At 46.6% G+C, this 23,148-nt stretch overlaps 1 protein-coding gene across 1 annotated transcript in view; it reads left to right on the plus strand.

Annotated features, from left to right (window-relative positions):
* Positions 1-406: 406 nt before the first annotated feature.
* The window catches only part of JOSD1 (Josephin domain containing 1), a 47,259-nt gene continuing 24,517 nt past the window's right edge, over positions 407-23,148 (plus strand). Inside the window, exons 1-2 of the mRNA XM_077452294.1 lie at positions 407-574; positions 4,120-4,652. Of these exons, the coding sequence (XP_077308420.1) occupies positions 4,471-4,652 (182 nt within the window). The 5' untranslated portion in view covers positions 407-574; positions 4,120-4,470. The remainder of the gene's footprint in view (positions 575-4,119; positions 4,653-23,148) is intronic.

Below are 23,148 nucleotides of genomic sequence, written 5' to 3' on the forward strand. Positions count from 1 at the left end.
GGGTTTTTTTGGGGTTTTTTTTTTTTCTTGCATGCAGGCATTCAACCGTTTTAATGTTTTTTGTAGGAAGTGCACTAATATTGCTACTATCACCTCAAGCAGGATGAAAGATATTGTTAGGAGAGTAACTGAACTAATTTTAAGGCAAATTGCGTTGCTATCTGCTTCCTATTGTTGCTCAAGTCTTCATTTTCTAATTGAAAGGAAGCTGAATAAAAAAAAAAACTCCAAAGAATCAACAAAGCAACCAAACACTCAATGGACAGAGAAAAGTCTGCAAACGTGACGAATGCGGAAGTTTTGCGTTCCAAAGTCTCGCCAAGTCTTCCAACACTACCCATACCAGGAACTAATTAACCAATCACAGAGCAAGTCGCAGCCGAGGTTTGAAACGCACGGGAAGCCACATCCTCTCCAATCAGCGAAGAGAATCGGAGACATTGGGCTGGTGCTAGTAAAGTGTTAGGAGCTGTGACGTCACGCAGCTGGCGAAACGGTGGTCGGGGGGTTGTAAGTGGTGTGGAAACGGAGGAAGGATGTGAAGTGGTCGTTGCCTTCGGATCTCCCGAATGAGGTAATGTGTGCTGCAGATGGAGGGAGAGCTCCGCACACCTCCCGGGTGGTCAACGGAGACCTGTGCTCTCTGACTCAGAGTGGCATATTCCCAGAAGGCCATGTACTCCTCCTAACTTATAGAGAGGTCTAAGCACGGTACGGGCCAGGGGGACCTTCCTATAGTGGTGTGAGTGTTCGGTCAGCCATGGGGCCCTCAGCAGCAAAGACAGTAGTTGTGGAGGACTGCTCCTGTCCCTGGTCCCCCTTGATGGAGGTCTCCTTCGTGCTCTGGGCAACATTCACCTCTTAGAGAACTTCCTACAGAAGCCTTTTGTTTTCCACATTTTTGATTTGTGTGTTGAGCCCTGTGCACTCACAAGGATAACCATTTCACTTTAGTGATCTCATTATTCTCCCAATATAATCCATACACATCCACTACTCAATGGCCCTGTCATCTATGGAATTGGTTCCTTCTGTGTATATCTGTCTCCTTGTAAGGTCCTCCGTGAGCTCCCCCAAATCTCTCCCTTTTCCCCCCTTGCCTTAGTTTGGAATGAGCAGTACAGGTCATTTGTGGTCACGTGCACTGCTCTGTGCACACTACAAATCCCATAGTCCATCCCGGAGTGAGCAAGAGAGGGTGGCTACGTCCCTACAGATGGTGGGGGAATGAATGTAGCCACCCTCTAACAGGAAGTCACAGCAACAACAAAAAAAAGGAATTTGGAGGAGGCTGAGAGCAATAGAAGGTATTTTTTGAGTTATAGCAGAGTTCCACCCGGTTCTGTGTTTAATAAAAGTCAGCTACGCTTTTTTTAGTTGCTGACTTCTTATAAACGCACACTCACCTGTCCAGCGATGCGGACACCCGAATCCTCGCCCCTCTCCCCTGCCTGTCCGCGGCGCCGGCATTACTACTGTGGGCACCTGGCTGTGACCGCTTGCGGCTTCATTGTGCATGCCCGAGTCCTGAATGGCCGTGTAATCTTCTGGGACCTGTGAGGTGTCCCAGAAGAATGCAGGTAGGGAGAGGAGTCGCTGCCTAGGCGGCCCGAGCAAAAGTGGTAGCTGGGTACCTGTCAAAACTATGAGGCATGTCAGGGGGTAAGAAATGCTTAAAGCGTAAGTTACACTTTTGGGTGGAACTCCACTTTAAAGAGGAAGTAAACCCTGATGAGTTTACTTCCTCTTTCATTCCCTGCAAAGCATAATGGACTACTATGCATCGCATAGTATTCCATTATGTGTCACTTACCTGACACAGGAGCCAGCGAAGTCACCGCTGTCCCCTGTAGTCCGGCGCATCCATCTTCTCGGTGGGGTCTCGCAGCTCCGCCGCTGTCATTCGGCGAAGCCACGATGACGTCACTACCACGCATGCCCACGGGAGCCGACAAGCGCGGTAGCTCCTTAGTTGAAAATGCCGCGTTCAGTGCGCCTGCGCGCCGCTGTCTACGGCGCATGCGCCGTAGACAGCGGTGCCTGTCTTCGGCCAAATATCTCCTAAACCATATAGGTTTAGGAGATATTTCTTGGACCTACAGGTAAGCCTTAATCTAGGCTTACCTGTAGGTCAAAGTGTGTTGTAAGGGTTTACACAAGTCTTGTTTGTTGTTTTTATAGAAAAAAAAATGTTATACTTGCCTGCTCTGTTGCAGTGGATTTGCACAGAGCAGCCTGGATCCTCCCTCTTCTTGGGTCCCTCTTCTGTAATCCTGCCCTCTCCCTCCTGTCCAGTGCCCCCACAGCAAGCAGCTTGCTATGGGGGCATCCAAGTCACAGCTCCGCATGTCCATTCAGACACTGAGCCCAAACCCGGTCTGCCCTGATTAGCTAACTGATTTTGATTGACAACCGCGGGAGCCAGTGGCGCTACTGATGTGTCTCAGCCAACCAGGAAGAGAGTCCCGGACAGCTAAGACACTTGTGGACATCGCTGGAGATAGATGGGGTGCTGGGGGGGGCTGCTACACACAGAAGGGTTTTTATCTTAATGCATAGAATCCATTAAAGAGGAGCTGCACCTATTAAAAAAAAATATATATATTAAAAGCCAGCAGCTACTAATATTGCAGCTGCTGACTTTTAATAAAATCACACTTACCTGTCCCATGTTCCAGCGATGTCGGCGGCAGATGATGAGCGATCGCTCGTCTCGCTGCTGCCACCGCCGCCATCCTCTGTCAGGGAATTGCGAAGTGAAGCATGACGGCTTCACTGCCCGGTTCCCTACTGCGCATGCGCGAGTCGCGCTGCGCGTCTCTTATGGTCCCCCGCTGTGTCTCTGGGAACTGTGTGTTTCCCAGAACACAACGGGGGGGGGGGGGGGCAGAGCGTCTGCGGCGGTCTGGCCGGAAGTGGGTGCAGTTACCTGGATTATCCAGGTAACTGCACCCCCCTCCCCCCTGAAAGGTGCCGATTGTGGCACCGGAGGGGGGGAGGGATCAGATTAGCGGAACTTCCCCTTTAGGTTGAAGAACCGCTTTAAGCTAAAAAAAATAAAAAATCTGCCTCTACGACCCCTTTAAAGCCCAAATCTGGGTAACATTTTTTTTATTTTTATCTTCCCATGTGCTAACTGCTAGTTTTGTCTAGGGGTGAACACAGAGCCTGTACTCGCCTGATCCTTCAATGGCACACCCCCACATCCAGCAGTGGAAAGTTCCTGACGTCTTCATGTCCAGAGTCAGTCCATGAGCATGATGACGTCAGGTACAGTCCACCGCCCCGCCCAAGAGCACTGGACCCGGGGTGGGGGGAGCCGAAGGGACCAATCTTGCACTGGGAGAATTGGAGCATTAGGTAAGTATATCTCTGCTTTCCAAACCCCTAGACAAATATAATGAGTAGTGGGCACAGCATCCCTGCATGGGGGGGGGGAGGGGGAATGCCCAGAGTTCAGCTTTAACAATACATAAATAGATTATTTTCTTTATTTAAACCAGAGTTTTATGTCTCTTTATTGTGTACTGTGAATGACCGTTCTATATGTTTGTCCTGCTTTTCCTTGAGATTCGTTCTGCTGCAACGTACATACATGTTGCTAAAAGATGTCTAGCTCTTACTGTTCACCATCACAGGAATGAGCTCTTTCTCTGATTCAAACCCCCTCGCATGCACTTTCTCCCCCTTGATGTAGTAGTTCTGAGTTCAGCATTTGAGAGCTTGCTTCTGTGGTGGTGATGGTGAACAGTAACAGCTAATGCCTAGTACACACAACCAAAGCTTATCAAATTTGCTTTGACCCCAGGGTGCCAACTAATAACGTTAGGAGACAGTTATTTTTAGCGTAATTTGCGCCCACCCAAACTTACTTGCATGCACTCGATTGCAACATGGTAATATGGCAATTGGAGGTTTAAATCAGGTGTGAGGAGACAATACTATGCCCAGTTATCTTTGACATTTCCCATGTTGTTCAGGTAGATCTCCACCTCTTTAAGTTTGCCTACCCCTGGTTTCAAGTATATGCAGTGTGAACAAGCCCAAAAACTTTGTTACATTTCTGATCTTGTAGGATGAGGATCATATTGTGCCTAATTTTTCCTTTATTTATTACAGGGTTAAGGAACCCTAATTGCTTTCATATACTAATAGAAGGGACTGAAAATATTTCCAGTGATTTCGTTGGCTCCAAGACTGTGGTGGTATGGAGGAAAAAGAAAGATGTGGAGAGCTTTCCATCATCTAATTAAAGAATAAATCATCAGCATCCCTCTCCTTATTGTGGACTGCTAAGAAAGGCTCAGGTTATTAGTCACTGTGATAGAGCCCACACACCCCCTGCAGGGAAGCATGGCATATCACATAAACGTACATGGTTACTAGGACCTCCAGTGTGCAGCCACTTTAGAGGACATTTCTAAGACTAAAAGCAACGCTGCAGTTCTATCCCAACTTTGGTTCTCAGCCATGAGTTGTGTTCCGTGGAAAGGAGATAAGGCAAAAAACTGTGGTGAGTTTCAAGAACCTTTTCCAACGCAAATTTACCACGAGAAACAGCGGCGGGAACTGTGTGCTCTCCATGCCTTGAATAATGTCTTCCAGGATGCTGGAGCATTCACTCGCGAAGCCCTTCAGGAGATATTCCAGAGGTGAGAAGAGATCTAGTCTAATAATGGAATTCACTGTGGTCTGTTTTGTAGAACTTGGATTGCCTGTAGTGTGCTCTCTATAGCTGAATAAATATTACTATGAATATAATATATATATATATATATATATATATATATATATATATATATATATATATATATATATATATATATATATATATACAGAATGAGCTCACTTTTAACTAGAACAAATGAGAGGTGAAAAGGCCGCTCATTTTAGTTAATCAAGTTTTGGTTTTGTAACCTGAACTTGCATTAGCCCTGTCATGCATGAATCATGAAAGCCACACTCAGGATTTTCCTCAGCATTTTTATTACTCTTTGGGCATGAAAAGAAAAAATCGAACTTGAATGAATATATATATATATATATATATATATATATATATATATATATATATATATATTCAATATACTTTTTTTTTTTTTTTTTTTTTTTTTTTTAAATCATACTTGTCTAGCTGGATGCAGTCCCCCAGTGCCTCTACACTGAGCAATTGAACACTGCCGGTCACTCGGTTCTCACAGCTCTCTGCTCTGCTCCTTCCTCACTCATTGGAGTGCTGGGCTGCCAACTCAGGCTCTCAGCGGCCCGCTTAGAGGCTGAGCCGGGTGTCGGTCCAGGGATCTGGCGAATCCGAACTCTGTGGTCGTTGCTGAGAACAGGTCACAGTAGTGCAAAACAATCTGCACTCTTGTGATCCATAGGAGAAGTACATCCAAATGAGCTTGGCTGTACTTCTCTAAGTTTCCTGGAAAAATTACAAAAATGGTCCTTCTGCAGGTTTAACAACTTGCCTACTGGGCCAATTCTGACATTACTCTCATACATGCAAGCATCAGCATTTTTTATTTTTTTTTGCTTGAAAATGACCTATAACCCACAAACATTATCTACTTTTTATTTAAGCGGAGGCCTCGCAGAATAAATTGGTTGGTGTTGCAATCTTCTTTTTTTTTATTTTATTTTTTTATTTTATTTCACATGTTATTTGTGCAGAGGTTCTTCAAGCGCAGTTTATTTTACTTTTCCATTTTACTACTTGCTGACTGCAATATTTTTTATATGTGTAATATAATCTCGCTCTCTCGTGGAAGTGATGTCATCATGTCACTTCAGAGTCGATTTGGTCAGCCACGTGAACTGTTGGATCGTTTCCCGTGCTCACCAGTAAAAACGGTAAACCCAAGAAGCACTGGAGAGGGGAAAAATACCGGGATTATGGCTGATAGCTTTAGTCAACTTTTTTTTTTTCTCATTTGGGATGCAAGTGGTTTACCAGGGTTGTGACTAAAGCTATCGGCCATAATCCCAGTATTTTTTTTATTTTTTTATGTTTCTTGGGCTTACCGTTTTTACCGGCGAGCACGGGAAATGAATGATCCAATAGTACACGTGGCTGACCAGAGATCAAATCGACTCTGATCACCTCTTTGATCTTGGATATCATTGCTTCCAGTCTAGGGTGGAAGTAACTATCTATATATAGCTTTTAAAGGTAGAGGAGAGATTTACTGGCTTGTAGACCTCAGATCTCTCCATAAAGAGAACCTGTCATCCCTTATTTCTATTACAAGTGATGTTTACATTCCTTGTAATGGGAATAAAAGTGATTTCTCTTATATTCACCGACTGACACAGCTTCTCTCTAGACCATTGGGTTGTTATTCCACCTTCAGGAGAGGACTAGGCATTACATGTGATAATAAAACTAGAACTTTCTAGTTCCGCCCAAGGGGCGGTCCCTTAAGTAGCAACCCCTCAGCATGCTACTGCAGCCTCAGTTTTATTTTGCCTAGTGAAGAAGGACCTAGGAACCCTGACGGGCCCATCGGTCCGTGTTTTTTTTTATTTTTTATTTTTTTTTCTGCAGAAGCTTTGCTTTTTGTGCAAGATGAGTGATCCTGTGATCTGCTATCAACAGGCTGGATATTCATATCCTTGTCGTCTCCCCAGCCTGGCCAGCGAGCATGTGCAGGTCGTAGCTAAGCGCTAGGCCGGCCACGACATACCTCAGCTCCAGAGGTGGTCGTGAGCGTTTATGCTCCGGGGAGCACATATGACCTGGCTACTGATGTCTGCATCACAGTGTGCTGGGTCAGCAGCCACCCTGTACTGATCAGAGAGTGGGTCTGTAATGGAATGTCTCCCAGCTCTTCAGGACTGGTAAGTACAGCTCTCCCTGCCTCGGTGGGGCTGAGCAGCTGGTCATTCCCTGGGAGGTCGATTTCGGGGGTCCCTCACCTCCCCCCCCCCCCCATGGGAAATGCTGCATTTGGCTGCTGAGCGGTGTGTGTCTATACAGGGGCTCTCGGCTGTGTGTGTGTGTGTGTGTGTGTGTGTATTTTTTTTATTATTTCCCTGGAGGTGCCTGTGAGGCTGTGACTGTGATCTCTGCAGCGCTGAGCACCGCCATTTTCAGTCACTGTACCTCATGTTTTTTCAGTGTAAGCGGCCATCTTGGGTATGAGCAAGGGACAGCATGCCCCTGGACGCTTTGTCGGCGGTCCTCAATTCGTTCGTTGCCAAGATGGAGGCGGTGCGTTGGCGCAAGGTGCTATAAAGCGGCCCCTGCCCTCCGAGGAGTGCTCTGATGTAGACTCGGGCCCTGCTGAGGCTGGTGATCCCTGTCGTTTCAGATGACACTGACCAGGACAGTGAGGATGAGTCCCCGTCCAGGTCCGTGCGTGATAAAGCGCATGTTGGAGCACTTACCACAGCTGTGTGATACCCTGAAAATTCAGAAGTCAGCAGATCCCTCTGCTGATGCAGTGGTCCGTTTTGGGTCCCGTAAGCCAGCCCGTTCACCTAAGGCAGGGATGTCCAAACTTTTTTTTTCAAAGAGGGCCAGATTTGATGAAGTGAACATGCACGAGGGCCAACCATTTTGCTTGACATTCTTTGAACCATTAAAATTCGTTCTAAGTGTGTTCGTCCGAGCACTAATAAACTTCCCCACAAGAATTCTCTTACCTTTGTGGCTGTGTGCGGTGAAGAGATGAACTCAAGTGTATTATTTGGATACACCGTATTTATTGGCGTATAACACGCACCTTCACTTTAAGAGGGAAGCTTCAGGAAAAAAAACTTACAATTTTAAATAAAGAACTGTGAAGCAAAATAAGGGTCAGTGGTGGTCACCCACCATTGCCAGAAATGCAGCTCCACAATTGCAATTGCCAGGAATGCAGCCACCATTGCCATCAGTGCGGCCATGGAGGGCAGGACGAGTGCTAAAGACATCCTACAGGAGAATCTCCTGTTTACACAACGGCCTCTTTAAGAGAAAGTCCCGCCTCCTTTGATGGACAGAACAGTCATCCAATGGCAGAGACGGGACTTCCTATTACAGAGGCTGCCGTGTAAACAGGAAATTCTCCTCCTGTGTGCACGGCACTCGTCCCGCCTCCTCCCTTCGAGGCAGCCGGACTATATATCTTTTGTGGCCCCGGCGCTGGGAGATCGCCGGGGGCCACAAAAGATATATATGTTTAAATAACCAGACGGGCCGTTCAAAACCGGGCCGCGATTGGCCCGCGGGCCGGACTTTGGACATGCCTGACCTAAGGTGTTCCCGTTTCTGACTTATTTTGACAAGTTCATTTACAAGGAATGGGGTCGACCGCAACGGACCTTTTCAGTCCCCAAATATATAGCGGTACATTACCCCTTTGAGGAAAGCCTTCTCAAGAAGTGGTCAGCTCCTCCGGTTGTGGACCCCCCAGTATCCAGGTTAAAAAAGTAACCACAATCCCTTTAGAGGGGACTCCTGCATTTAAGGATCCCACGGACAGGAAGGCCGAGGCAATGGCTCGTTCCTTGTTTATGGTTGTGGGGTCAACCATGCGACCAGTACTGGCATCCGCAGACACTATCTGAGTGGGCAAAACCGTTACACTGCATATTGGGATAACAGGCTTCTCCTGTCTGCGTGGAACTAGCAGACCAACTAGTGCAGGCCTTAAGTACATTTGTGATGCGACCCTGGATACCCTCCCTCTGTTATACAGGGTTTCAGTGTTAGCAGTGGTGCTGAGCCACCTGATTTGGTTAAAATGCTGGTCGGCTGACCAGGTATCCAAGAAAGCCCTGACGGATCTACCCTTCCTTGGCGACCGTATCTTTGGATGACATTATTAAAAATGCCACAGGTGGTAAGAGTACACTACTCCCACAGGTCAGGAAGGCTAAGGAGCCACGCCATAGGCAAGGGCCCTCATTTTCCGCTCACAAACGTCTTTTTCGTCCGCCCGGAGCTTCGGGCAAATGTCCCCAGCCTGACAGGACGGCTTCTGAAGGACAAAAGCGTCCCTGGAACCGCAAGCCTGCAAGCAAAAGTGCTACCGCATGAAGGTTTGCCCCCACCCGCAACTCGGGTGGGGGGTTGCCTTCGGGAGTTTGCAGCCTGGTGGGCTGTCTGACCAATGGGTCTGCCATCTGATTTTTCCTCTGGCTACAAGATGGTGTTCCTCTCTTGGCGGCAAAATGTATTCTTCCCCTCCAGCATACCCGTACTCCCGGCTCGCCGGGAAGGCCCTCTTGGGGGCAGTAAGAGAGCTGCTAAATCGTAGGGTGATAGTACCTGTTCCGGAATCGTTTCCAGGGGTTCTACTCAAACTGTTTGTAGTCCCCAAGAAGACAAGGGTATGTCCAATCTTGGACCTAAAAGCCCTCAATTACTTTGTAAAAGTACAGGGATTCAGAATGGAATCAGTTCGCTCAGTAGTCACTGCACTCCATCAAGGGGACTCCCTGGCGTCTTTGGACATCCAGGAAGCGTACCTGCACATACCCTTAAGCTTTCGGCAATTGCAGTTGGGGAAGCCCACTACCAGTTTTTGGCTCTTCCCTTTGGTTTGGCATCAGCCCCCCGAGTCTTTACCAAGGTATTGGCTCCTGCTTTGGCGTTGCTGCGACAACGCGGGATTGCGATCGTGGGTTACCTAGACGATCTCCTCCTGAGAGCATCTTCCGCCTCAGAGTTAGAGGAGTATGTGGCGATCACTATGCAGACCCTGCAGGAATTTGGGTGGCTGTTGAACCTAAATAAGTCGGTGATCGTACCAACTCAGCATTTGGAGTACCTAGGCTTGCTGCTGGACTCCTTGGAAGCAAGAGCGTTTCTCCCTTTAGACAAGCTGCAGACTCTCAGAGCTGCGGCAAAACTGCTGATGAACCGCAAGTGGTCGTTGCTATGCTTCTGCATGCGAGTGCTGAGACTCATGGTGGCCTCCTTCAAGGCAGTACCATGTGCCCAGTTCCGCACCAGAGTTCTGCAGAAGGAGATTTTGACGAAGTGGGACAAATCTCCGTTATCCCTGGATCGACAGATCTAGGTGAGCCAGTTAGTCAGGGATTCCCTGATTTGGTGGCTGAGGTCCCTGGTACTTCAGACCGGGAAGTTGTTCCTACCTCTGAAATGGACGGTGATCACAACAGATGTCAGCCTATCCGGCTGGGGTGGAGTAATGGGAGTTCAGTTGACTCAGGGCCTCTGGTCAACAGAGGAATCCAAGTTGCCGCTCGTTCTGAGAGTGATCAGGCTATGCCTTTCCACATGGTCGATGAAGCTGCGATGGCGTCTGATCAGGAGCCAGTCAGACAACGCCACGGCTGTGGCATATGTCAATCACCAAGGAGGATCAAGAAGCTTGGCCGCCGCACGGGAGGTCACTCGCATACTTCGGTGGACAGAGCAACATGTACTGGCCCTGTCAGCCATTTACACACCGGGAGTGGAGAACTGGTAGGCGGACTATCTAAGTCGCCAGATGCTGAACCCAGGAGAATGGGCGTTGCATCCGGAGGTGTTCAGGCTACTGTGCCTGCGGTGGGGCACACCAGACGTGGATCTTCTGGCCTCCCGTCTCAGTCGGAAGGTGCCGAGATTCGTGTCCAGGACAAGGGATTCATGGGCAGACGCGTGAGACGTGCTGGTGGCTCCGTGGAATCAGTACCAGCTGATCTACGGCTTTCCTCCACTAAAACTGTTACCACGTCTGCTTCGCAGAGTGGAAGCCGAGGGGATCCCAGTAATACTGATTGCCCTAGATTGGCCTCAGCGTCCTTGGTACGCAGACCTAGCGCGTCTGGTGGCAGACGCTTCCTGCTGTTTGTGAGAGGGCCTTCTGTCTCAAGGTTCGATTCTCCATCCTGCCTTGCCATCACTGGCTTTAACGGCATGGCTATTGAGAGCCAGGTGTTGCGGAACTGGGGTCTTTCGGACTCAGTGATCCCAACTATGCTGAGAGCACGGAAATCTTCTCGGAAGATATATCATCATACCTGGAAGGCCTACATCTCCAGGTGTGAGGAGAAAGGATGGCGTCCAGGATCCTGCTGTTTCTACAGCAAGGTGTAGACCAGAAATTGGTTTTAAGCACCATTAAGGCTACATTCACACCTGAGCGTAGCTTTTTCAAGCAGAAAATCGCGCAAATTTATTGCGATTTTGCAGCATTTTTTACCGTGATCCGCTGCGGTTTTTACCACGATTTGCCGCGATTTTGTGCAGGTCAAAAGGTCACCAATGTTAAAAGAAGAAAAACGCCCAAATCTGCTCGATTCGAGCGACAAAAAAGGGTCCAGAACTTGTTTGAGCTTCAGGCATTCAGCTTCAGGCGACATGGAGTGGAGATGTGAACCATCTCCGTTGAGAATAATAGATGTTTTTTCCCCTCTAGCGTTTTTGTAGCTTCAGGCTTCAAGCTACAAAACGTTCAGGTGTGAATGGGGTCTTAGGGACAAATATCAGCTTTGGATGTCATCCTCCTTCTTCTTTTTTTTTTTTTATTTTTTTTATTTTTTCAGCGAATCCTGGCGTCTCACTCCTTAGTGAACACTTTTTTGTACAAGGGGTCCGACATATTGTTCCTCCGGTGCATCCACCGTTACCCCCATGGGGTCTGAATCTGGTGTTAGCGGCGCTTCAGAAACCACCATTTGAATATATCGGAGAGATTCCCCCGTTGACTCTTTCCCAGAAAGTGGTCTTTCTAGTGGCCATCACTCGGCCAGGAGGGTTTCGGAATTGGTGGCCTTGTCTTGCAAGTTGCCCTATCTGGTTATCCACAGGATAGGGTGGTGTTGCGTCCGCAATAGTCTTTTCTGCCGAAGGTGTTTTCGGCATTCCACATCAATGAAGTGTTACCATCTCTGTGTCCTAAGCCAACACATCCTAAGGAGGTGGCCCTCCATTCCCTGGACGTGGTTCAGGCTCTGTGGGGTATTTGTCTGTCACGGCTCCCTTCCGGAAGTCAGACTCCTTGTTTGTTTTGGTGGCTGGTACGAAAAAGGGCATGGCGGTCTCGTCGGCCACCTTTTCCAGGTGTATTAGACAGATTGTTGTATAGGCCTATGCCTTGAAGGGGCAGGTGCCCCCTTTCCGGTCAAGGCCCACGCTCTAAGGACAATCAGAACGTCTTGTGCCTTCCGACATGAAGCGCCTGTCGCTCAAGTGTGTAAAGCGGCGAATTGGTCGTCTGTCCACACTTTTACAAAATTCTACAAGGGTAGATGTCAGTGCATTGGCTGATGCCTGTTTTGGCCGCAAAGTTTTGCTGGCGGCTGTATAATGGCAATTGCACATAAAAAATAAAAATAAAATATTTTTTTTCGTGTGGGGTGTATTTTTTTTTTTTTTTTTTTTGTTAAAAACGCAGTACCTTTTTAAGTTAATGCACTGTTGCATTTGTTGCCGCAGTTTTGGTGCGGTTTGAGGGTAGTGCTTCTCTGTTGAAGAGCACCCTATTTTTATTTTTATTTTATTTTTTGTTTTTGTGATGGTTATTCCACACACTGTAATATTTTTATTTTTTATTTTTTTTGGGTAAAGTTTGTACTAGTTCCCACATGCCATGGTGGATGAAGTTTTTTGCTGTTTTCCCACCCCTCGTTTTGGCACTGCTTGGGGACGTCCCAATGGCCTAAAGCAGGGCTTGACAAATTTGCTTAGAATCTAGGAGCCGGTTATTTAAATCCTCTGCCCAGCGCCCATAACTGCATGCCTGGGGCATCGGGCAATAAGCATTGCTCATGCCTGATGCCAAGAGAAAAAAGGACAATATAAAAAAAATCAACTTTTTGTTTTAAGATTTTTCAAATACGTTTTTTTTTTTTTTTTTCTCCTTCACTGAGGTGCTCTGGATTGCACTCAAAGGTGGCACTAACTGGCAGGTGGCACCAACTGGTATTGGCAGGTGGCACAGGTTTGCACTGATTGGCAAGTGGCACTGGCAGGTGGTACTGGTTGGCACTGACAGGCGGCACTGGATGGCGGCACTAACTGGCACTGGCAGGTTTCACAGCCGATCGTGAAACTGAATGCTCTCTGCAGTGTGTGAATCTGTATGGAGAGAGGGAAGAGCTGACAAATTCAGCGTGATGTCAGATGATCGGGACTCGGGGTGGGCGGGACCCAGCATCTATCCAGCCAATGATTGGGCAGCTTAAGAAAGGGGTGGGGCCACATATACGTATTGGCCTGCCCAGATCTCATCCCATTGGCTGGTGTTGGATAGCTGGGTCACGCCCACCCCGGGTCCCGCCCACCCCGACATTCAGCCTCAATTTTGACAGCTCCTCTCAACACACAGTTTCACACACTGCGGCGCTGCTCTGCCAACAGTGTGTGGATAAGGGCGGAGGATGTCGGAGGCTGCTGAGCTGCTCTCTTCCTGCTCCATCCGACTACCAGACAGTGCTGTGTCTGGAGGGCCCTCACTTTCCCAAGACCCCACAGCCAGCCCTGTAGCAGAGGCACCTGTCAGTGACAAACCCAGGCGCCGGAGTACCATTTCTAGTCGCAACGGCGACCTGGCACCTGGGATTTGTCGAGCCCTGGTCTTAAAGAGATGCTATGTCAGTCGGTGAATATAGGAGAAAATAGGATTTTTTTTTGTACTCACCGTAAAATCCTTTTCTCTGTAATTCACCGACTGACACAGCACCCGCTCCTCATATTTTTCTTTACATTATACTGCTTGTTGATGTACTGAGGCTGCAGTAGCATGCTGAGGGGTTGTTACCTAATGAGACCATTCCTTGGGTGGAACTAGAAATTTCTAGTTTTATTATCACATGTTAACATATAAGGCCTAGTCCTCTCCCAAACGTGGCCTAACAACCCAATGGTCTAAAGAGAGATGTTGTGTCAGTCGGTGAATTGCAGAGAAAAGGATTTTACGGTGAGTACAAAAAATCCTATTTAAAAAAATTAATAAATTAAAGCGATAGTGTAACAAGAAAAAAAATGTATTGAAGCGAACGCATACATAATTCATACACATATGTACACTGTATTTGCACGACACGTGAGGTATAATTGCGAGTGTTAGAGGGAGAGCAATAATTCTAACGCTAAACCTTCTCTGCTAAACAGGTAACCTGTAAACATTTTTAAAGCATTACCTATGGAGATTTTTAAGTATCATAGTTTGTCGCAATTCCCAGAGCGTGCACGTTTTTAAAGCGTGACATATTGGCTATATATTTACTCTGTGTAGCATCATCTTTTATATTTTACCAAAAACTTGGTTATATGTTGTGTTTTTTTTTTTTTTGCATTAGAAATGGTGTCATTTTTGTTTTCCCAAACAAGTGCGTTTAAAAACCCGTCATTTTATTTTCTATGATCTCTATATAGGTTCTGTACACACACACACACACACACACTGGGGGATCTAAATCATTTATTCACAAAATACAGATTTTTAAAAGTGCCAAAAAGGCTTGGTCTTCAAGTAGTTAAAAGGGTTGTAAGTTTTTTTTTTTCACCTTTTTTAAAGCATTCTGTTCTATTAAATGGTTGTCCATTATAGTGACCACTGTGCATGAAGGGGTTAAAAAGCAAAACAAAACTTGCAGCTCCAAATCCACTGGAGCAAATCCACTTTGCACTAAAAGTGCATTTGGAAGTGCAGTCTCTGTAGATCTGAGGGGAACATGCAAGGAACACAAAAGGGAAAACTGCATTTTTGCTTGTACGTGATTGGATGATAAAATCAGCAGATCTTCCCCTCGCTTCAGAGCTTCCCCTCAGATCTAAAGTGACTGTATATCCAAATGCACGCATAGTGCAACGTGGATTTGCCTTTAGTAAATCAACCCCTCTGCCTTCTAGGTCCACTCAAAACACATAATCATCTTTTGAGCATCCTAGGTTTTCTTTTAAGGAGCTGGTGGAGCTATACATTTTAAAATGTGGACCTTCTTGTCAGACCACAATCTCTTTCTATCTCATGATGTGCTTTCCTTTCGAGTTAAAACAGGGATGTCCAAACTTTTTTCAAAGAGGGCCAGATTTGATGAAGTGAACATGCACGAGAGCTGACCATTTTGCCTGACATTCTTTGAACCATTAAAATTCGGTCTAAGTGTGTTCGTCCGACCACTAATAAACTTCCCCACAAGAAATCACTTTAAGAGGAAAGCTTCAGGAAAAAAAACTTAAAATTTTAAATAAAGAACTGTGAAGCAAAATAAGGGTCAGTGCCCATCTGCACCGCCCACCACTGGAAATGCAGCGCCCAACATTGCCGGGAATTGCAGCCACCATTGCTATGAATTCACTCACCATTGCCAGAAATGCAGCTCCACAATTGCAATTGCCAGGAATGCAGCCACCATTGCCATCAGTGCAGCCATGGAGGGCAGGACGAGTGCTAAAGACATCCTACAGGAGAATCTCCTGTTTACACAACGGCCTCTTTAAGAGAAAGTCCCGCCTCCTTTGATGGACAGAACAGTCGTCCAATGGCAGAGACGAGACTTCCTATTACAGAGGCTGCCATGTAAACTGGAAATTCTCCTACTGTGTGCACGGCCTCCCTCCGAGGCAGCCGGACTATATATCTTTTGTGGCCCCGGCGCTGGGAGATCGCCGGGGGCCACAAAAGATATATATGTTTAAATAACCAGGCGGGCCGTTCAAAACCTGACCGCGGGCCGGACTCTGGATATGCCTGGGTTAAAAATTTAGTATGAAGCTGTCAGGTGATGAACTTGTTATAATTTTTCTTTTTTTATTAGTTTCTAATTGTACCTGGTAAATAGTTAATCTTTTTTCTATTGACGTCATCCCGTGCACGAGCGGCCTGCGCGCCCTATGATCAGAGAGTCTATGAGACTTGCCTGATCACAGATCGGAGCAAGGGATCGATCCCGACCCCTTACCACATGATCAGCTGTCAGCCAATGACAGCTGATCATGTGATCACAACAGAGCCGGTAATCGGCCGTGAGAGGGACTTTAGTCCCGATCACAGCGAGCTGGGGCCAGCTCATCAGTGCCACCTAAGTATAGGAAAGTGCCACCCATTAGTGCCCATAGTGCCACCTATCAGTGCCCACAATCTGCCTCAACAACAGTGCTGCACCTCAGTGCCACATATCTGTGCCCATCAGTGTCATCTACCAGTGCCCATTAGTGCCACCCATCTGTGCCACCTTATCTGTGCCCATCGGTGCCACCTTATCTGTGCCTATCAGTGCCCACCAGTGCTGCCTCATCAGCGCATTTCAATGAAGGAGAAAAATGATCTGCTCGCAAAATTTTATAACAAACTATTTAAACATGATTTTTTTTTTTTTTTTGCATCTTTTTTTGTTTGTTTAGCAAAAAATAAAACTCCCAGCTATAATTTAAATACCACCAAAAGAAATCTCTATTTGTGGGGAAAAAAAATTATAAAAATTAAATTTGGGTACAGTGTTGTATGGCCACGCAATTGTCATTCAAAGTGCATCAGCGCTGAAAGCTGAAAATTGGTCTGGGCAGGAGGGGGGTTTAAGTGCCCAGTAAGCAAGTGGTTAAAAAAAAAAAAAATGGATCACTTTTTTATTCTTATTACAAGGAATTTAAACATCCCTTGTAATAGAAAAAAGCATGACAAGTCCTCTTAAATATGAGATCTGGGGTCAAAAATTCCTCAGATCTCATATTTGAACTTAAATGCAATAAAAAAATATATATAATTGAAAAAAATATACCCTTTAAGAGGTATGGGCAGAAGTGACGTTTTGACGTCGCTTCTGCCCTCCTATGGGTATAGAGACGAGTGGGGGCCATCTTAGCCTCACTCGTCTCCATACCCAGCCATCGATAGGACCCGATCGCCGCTACCGACGGCTCTAGTAAGCGGCGGAGGGCACGGGAGAGCGGCGGGAGGGGGGTGGCAACTCTCCCGCCACCGACAGCGGTGATCTCACGGCGAACCCGCCGCGGAGCCCACCGTTTTTCGCACACACGACCGGCGCCTGAAGAGATGGATTTCTCGGTTGTGGCAGCAGCTGCTGCCGTTACTGAGATATCCCTCTTCAAAAAATGGACGTACATCGGCATGCGCTGGTCGTAAAGTAGTTAAATAGAAGAATGTTTGTTTGCTTTTCAAGATGCTTACTCCATTGCCCTGTAGATGGCAGGATGTTTGTGGTTGGATGCATGACCCCAGCAATTAGTGAACAAGCACTTCGGCTTTTTTCCCTACTTATGCGGTCTCGCAAGCGCAATTTTTTTGGGGGGAAGAAGCTACACTTTTTGTTTTAAATAGGACAACAGTAAAGTTAGCCCAATTCAGTTCAGACGCTGAGTTTACAGGCATTTCAATTTTCAAGCGCCAAACGCTTCCAAACGTGGCAACTCGCATTTAGCCGCGTTTCTTTTACAGGCGTTTTTCATCTTTGGCTATTTTGAAGAAAAAAAAAAGTTTATTTTTTTCAGACACTTCTAAATATGGCAAAATGTACGTTTTAAACCTAGGTTATTATCTATCTGTCAAGTTATATAGTAAAGGAGAGGTTGTAAAAACATCCCGTGTACATTAAGCCTTAGGTATGCGCTTTAAGTTTAACTTTTTTTATTTTTATACTCTTTAAAACAAAAAAAAAGTAATTTGCACTAAAATGATGATGATAAAAAAAAAAAAAATTTTTTTTCTTTTTTTTTTTTTTAATAAATAATAAATTTAAAATCTTTCCCTCACTCAGTATCCAGCCTGTGAGAGAAGATAACCCGATCGTCTCCGCCGCTACTGGCGGTTGCGGTAAGCGGCGGAGATGACCGGAGGGAGTGGGGCCCTCTCCTACTCCCAGATAAAAATGATCTTGAGGTGAATCCACTGCTGAGACCGCTTTTATCTGAAAGCCGACTGCCTGCTAAAGAGGATACCAGGGTTATGGCATCTAGCTGCTGCCATAATGGTATTCCTCTTCAAACAGCCACCGTATAATGACAGTGGGCATTCGGTAAGTGGTTAAAGCGGAGGTCCACCCTAAAGTGGACCTTCCGCTCATCGGAACCCTCCCCCCCCCCCTCCGGTGCCACAATCGGCACCTTTCAGGGGGGAGGGGGGTGCAGTTACCTGGATAATCCAGGTAACTGCACCCACTTCCGGGATAGCTCTCTGCGGAAAGGGGCGTAACTTACGCCCCTTTCCGCAAGTGCCCGCCCCTTCCCGCAAGTGCCCCGCTGCCTGCTGGGAAACACACAGATCCCAGAGGCAGCGGGGAGCGTCCTTATTGCGCAGCGCGATTCGCGCATGCGCAGTAGGGAACCGGGAAATGAAGCCGAAAGGCTCCATTTCCTGATTCCCATACCCAAGATGGCGGCGGCAGGACCCGACAGGCGACCTAGAGATCGGCTTCGGGTGCCGACATCGCGGGCGCGCTGGACAGGTAAGTGTCACTATTTTAAAAGTCAGCAGCTGCAGTATTTGTAGCTGCTGGCTTTTAAAAAAAAATAAAAACGCGGAGTCCCGGTGGACTCCCGCTTTAAAGTGATTATCAAGTCTCGTTTTAAAGAAAAAATATAATTAAAAATAACAAACATGTTATACTTGCCTCCTCTGTGCAGTTGGTTTTGCACAGAGCAGCCCCAATCCTACTCCTTCTTAGGCCCGTCTTTGCTTCTCCTGGCCCCTCCCTCCTGTTGAGTGCCCCCACAGCCAGCAGCATTCTATGGGGGCGCCCGAGCCGAGACCCAGCTCCTTGTATCCATTCAGACACGGAGCCCCGGCCCCATCCGCTCTCTCCCCTGATCAGCTGACTAACTTTGACAGCTGTGGGAGCCAATGGCGCTGCTGCTGTCTCTCAGCCAATCGGGAGGAGTGTCTCGGTTGACTTAGACACTCATGGACATCGCTGGAGAGAGGAGCCCAGGTAAGTAGTTAGGTGGGTGCTGGGGGCTGCTATACACAAGTGTTTTTTTTTTTTTTTTATCTTAATGCATTAAAGCGGTAGTAAACCCGCAAATTTTATTTTTATTTTTTTTACCACCTGCAAAGCAAAAGGCATAATGAGCTAGTATGCACCGCATACTAGCTCATTATGAAATACCTTAGAACGAGGCCCAGACATCTGGCCCGATCCACGTCGAGGAAGTTGACATACTCCCCGGCGTTTCTTCCGGGTATTGTGAGTGGCCGGAGCCGCGATATCATCACTCCCGCGCATGCGCGCAGGAGATTTAATCCCGGCCGGTCGGCCACTGCCGGATTTTCAGACGAGAATCCCCTTGTGCGCATGCGCCGCTGCAGTCAGCGGTGCATACCGAGGGGAATATTTCCTAAACCGTACAGGTTTAGGAGATTTTTTTTTACCTACAGGTAAGCCTTATTATAGGCTTTCCTGTAGGTAAAAGTTAAAAGTTAAAAAAAAAAAGAGTATACAACCACTTTAAGATAAAAAAGCCTTCTGCTTTTACAACCCCTTTTAAAGGTGAACTAACATTTGAAATTTGAACACGTTACAACCAAATTAAAGATGAAGAAACATTTTTTTGCTCTCTTTAATCCTCCAATGTTGTGTGTGTGTGTGTGTGTGTGTGTGTGTGTGTGTGTGTTCCCAGAGAAGAAATCAGGCTAACAAATGTTTGGACTCAAACGTGTAAGCATATTAAAGCCCAGTTCTTGTTTGGGCATCTCAAGAATCTCTGGCTTTCCATTATTATAATTATTTTTATTTTTTTTCTGTCACCAGTAATTCTCACACTGGTATTTTAAAATCTGCTCTAAAACAGTAAACTAGACTGAAATGAAAGTAAGCGCCTCAGATTAATGCACATGTGAACAGGCCCTTACAGTTTTGGGATTTTTAAAAAATTAACCACCTCAATACAGTGCAGTTACACCCCCTTCCTGACCAGACCAATTTTCAGCTTTCAGCGCTCTCACAGTTTGAATGACAATTACTCAGTCATCCAACACTGTATCCATATGAAACTTGCGTCCTTTTTTTCCACACAAATAGAGCTTTCTTTTAATGGTATTTAAAGCTGGAGTCCGCCGGGAGTTCCGCCGTGTTTTTTTTTTTTTTTTTTTATTTTTATTTTTAAAGCCAGCAGCTACAAATACTGCAGCTGCTGACTTTTAAAATAAGGACACTTACCCGCCCAGCGTGCCCACAATGTCGGCACCCGAAGCTGATCTCTCGATGGTCTTTCGGGTGCTGCTGCCGTCATCTTGGGTATAGGAATCAAGAAGTGGAGCCTTTCGGCTTCATTTCCCGGTTCCCTACTGCGCATGCGCGAGTCGCGCTGCGCAATAAGGATGTTCCCGCTGTCTCTGGGATCTGTGTGTTTCCCAGCAGGCAGCGGGGGACTTTCGAAAAGGGGCATAGATTCTGCAGAATCTACGCCCCTTTCCGCAGATAGCTATGCCGGAAGTGGGTGCAGATACCTGTACTGTACAGGTACCTGCACCCCCCTCCCCCCTGAAAGGTGCCAATTGTGGCGCCGGAGGGGGTGAGGATTCCAATGAGCGGAAGGTCCACATTAGGGTGGACCTCCACTTTAATCACTAGTGGGTTTTTTATTTTTTTGTGCTATAAGTAAAACGTAAATTTTGTGAAAAAAATGCCTTATTCTTTGTTTCTGTCATAGATTTTTGCTAATTAGTAATTTTTCTTCATAAATTTTGGCCAAAATTTATACTGCTACATATCTTTGGTAAAAATAACCCACATTAGTATATATTATTTGGTCTTTGTGAAAGTTATAGAGTCTACAAACTATGGTGCCAATCACTGAAAATTGATCACTTCTGACCTTCAGGCCTTCAGGACATCAGGTGTACCTCATTTCTTGAGACACTAACAAGTCAGGAAAGTACAAATACCCCCAAATGACCCCTTTTTACAAAGTAGACATTCCAAGGTATTAAGTAAGTAGCATGGTGAGTTTTTTTAAGTTGTCATTTTTTTTCCCACAATTCTTTGCAAAATGAAGATTTTTTTTTTTTTTTTTTTACAAAATTGTCATTTATCAGGTTTTCTCACACACACAGCATATGCATACAACAAATTACACCCCAAAACACATTCTGCTACTCTTCCCAAGTACGGTGATACCACATGTGTGAGACTTACACAGCCTGGCCACATGCAGAGCACCAACATTGAAGTAGTACCTTCAGACGTTCTACGAGCAAAAATGACGCATCTCATTTCTCAACCACCTATTACATTTTGAAGGCCCTGGAGTACCAGGACAATGGAATTTCCCATAAAATGACCCCATTTTGGAAATCAAACACCCGACGTATAATCTGTGAGGCATAATGAGTCTTTTGAATGGTTAATTTTTTTCCAGAAGTTTTTGCAATATGTGGGAAAAAAATGTAAACGCATTTTTTTTTTTAAATTTTTTTTTTTTTTTTTTTTTTTTTTTTTTTTTACACAAAATTGTCAATTTATAAGATATTTCTAACACATAGCATGTATATAGCAAAAATTACACCCCAAAATACATTCTGTGTAGGACTTTTACACAGCCTGGCCACATAGAGAGGCCAAACATTGAAGTAGTACGTTCAGGCGTTCTAGGAGCATAAATGACACATCTCATTTCATTCCTACACATCACACTTTTGAAGGTCCTGGACCACCAGGACAGTGAAATTACCCACAAAATGACCCCATTTTGGAAAGCAAGCACCCCAATGTATATTCTATGAGACATGGGCTGTAAATAGGTACTTGGGTACGCTGATGGCCTGGTGACAGGTACTCGGGTACTCTGATGGCTTGGTGACTGGTATTTGGGTACTCTGAAGGGCGGTGACAGGTACTTATATGGACTGTGACAGGTACTCAGGCAGCACAGTGTTGTAGTGGTTAGCACTCTCACCTAGCAGTAAGAAGGGTCGCTGGTTCAAATCCAAAACCACGACACTACCTGCCTGGAGTTTGCATGTTCTCCCTGTGCCTGCGTGGGTTTCCTCCGGGTACTCTGGTTTCCTCCCACAATCCAAAGACATGCAGGTAGATTAATTGGCTTCTGTCCAAAATTGGCCCTAGTATATGAATGGGGACCTTGGATTGTGGGCTCTTTGAGGGTAGGGACCGATGTGAGTGTGCAATGTACAGGGGCAATTGTAGAAACTCACTCAGGTTGAACTGGATGGACTGGTGTCTTTATTCAACCTTACTAACTATGAAACTAGATACTCAGATGAACTGTGACAGGTACTCGGGTACTCAGATGAACCGTGACAAGTACTTGGGTACCCTGATGGGCCGTGACAGGCACTCGGGTACCCTGATGGGCCGTGACAGGCACTCGGGTACCCTGATGGGCCGTGACAGGCACTCGGGTACCCTGATGGGCCGTGACAGGCACTCGGGTACCCTGATGGGCCGTGATTGACAGGTACTATGAGGGGTGGTGACAGGTCCTCTTTATTGGGGGGGGGGGCAATCAGTATGATTGGTGTACACTGTAGGCGGTAACGAGATGTTACCGCAATCTCCTCCTCACACATGATCGGTGTGTGAGGAGGAGAACCCGGTAACATCTCGTTACTGTGGTTTGTTTACATTTTAGTGATCGGCTGTGAAAGGATCACAGCCGATCACGTGGGTAAACAGCCGGCCAATGGCTGTTTTTACCAGCGTCGGTGACGAGCAGTGTTCCCGGGGAACACGCCGCCACCGACGTGCACGCTCACGATCGCGCGCATGCGCCGTGCACAATCGGGGTGTGACAATTGTGATCGGCCGTGATGAAGTCACGTGGTAAACAGCCATAACTAATGGCTGTTCACCCCCTTCGGTGGTGAGCGGTGTCTCCGTGACACGCCGCCACTGAAGAAACAGGGATGTGTTTGCACGATCGCGCGCATTCCCTATTTAAACGGGAGGCCGTCATATGACGGCCTCCCGCCACAATAGGTGCGCATCTAGTCAGCATCTAGTTTAAAAAAGAGGCCTTTCTCTATGGGGAAAAAATAATTGCCTGTTGTGATGCCCGCTCTTCTTCTCTTCACTGTTTTGAAAAGAACAGCATGTTGGCGGTTCCCTTATCTAGGCTGTGGTTCCGACCACTATGTCTCTGAGTGCTGTAGTGACAGAAGGGTCAGAGGCTGGAGCCACAGGATGCAAAGGGGATCCTGGCACCCATCAAATGCCCCAGCCCTGGAATGGGGAGAGATGGTAGGACACAAAAGCCACCTGAGAGGTGAGTTGTTCTCTTGTGGGGTACCA

The sequence above is a fragment of the Lithobates pipiens genome, unplaced genomic scaffold, assembly GCF_037356315.1.
Source record: "Lithobates pipiens isolate NorthernLeopardFrog02 unplaced genomic scaffold, aLitPip1_a1.2 Scaffold_23, whole genome shotgun sequence".
Taxonomy (NCBI): domain Eukaryota; kingdom Metazoa; phylum Chordata; class Amphibia; order Anura; family Ranidae; genus Lithobates; species Lithobates pipiens.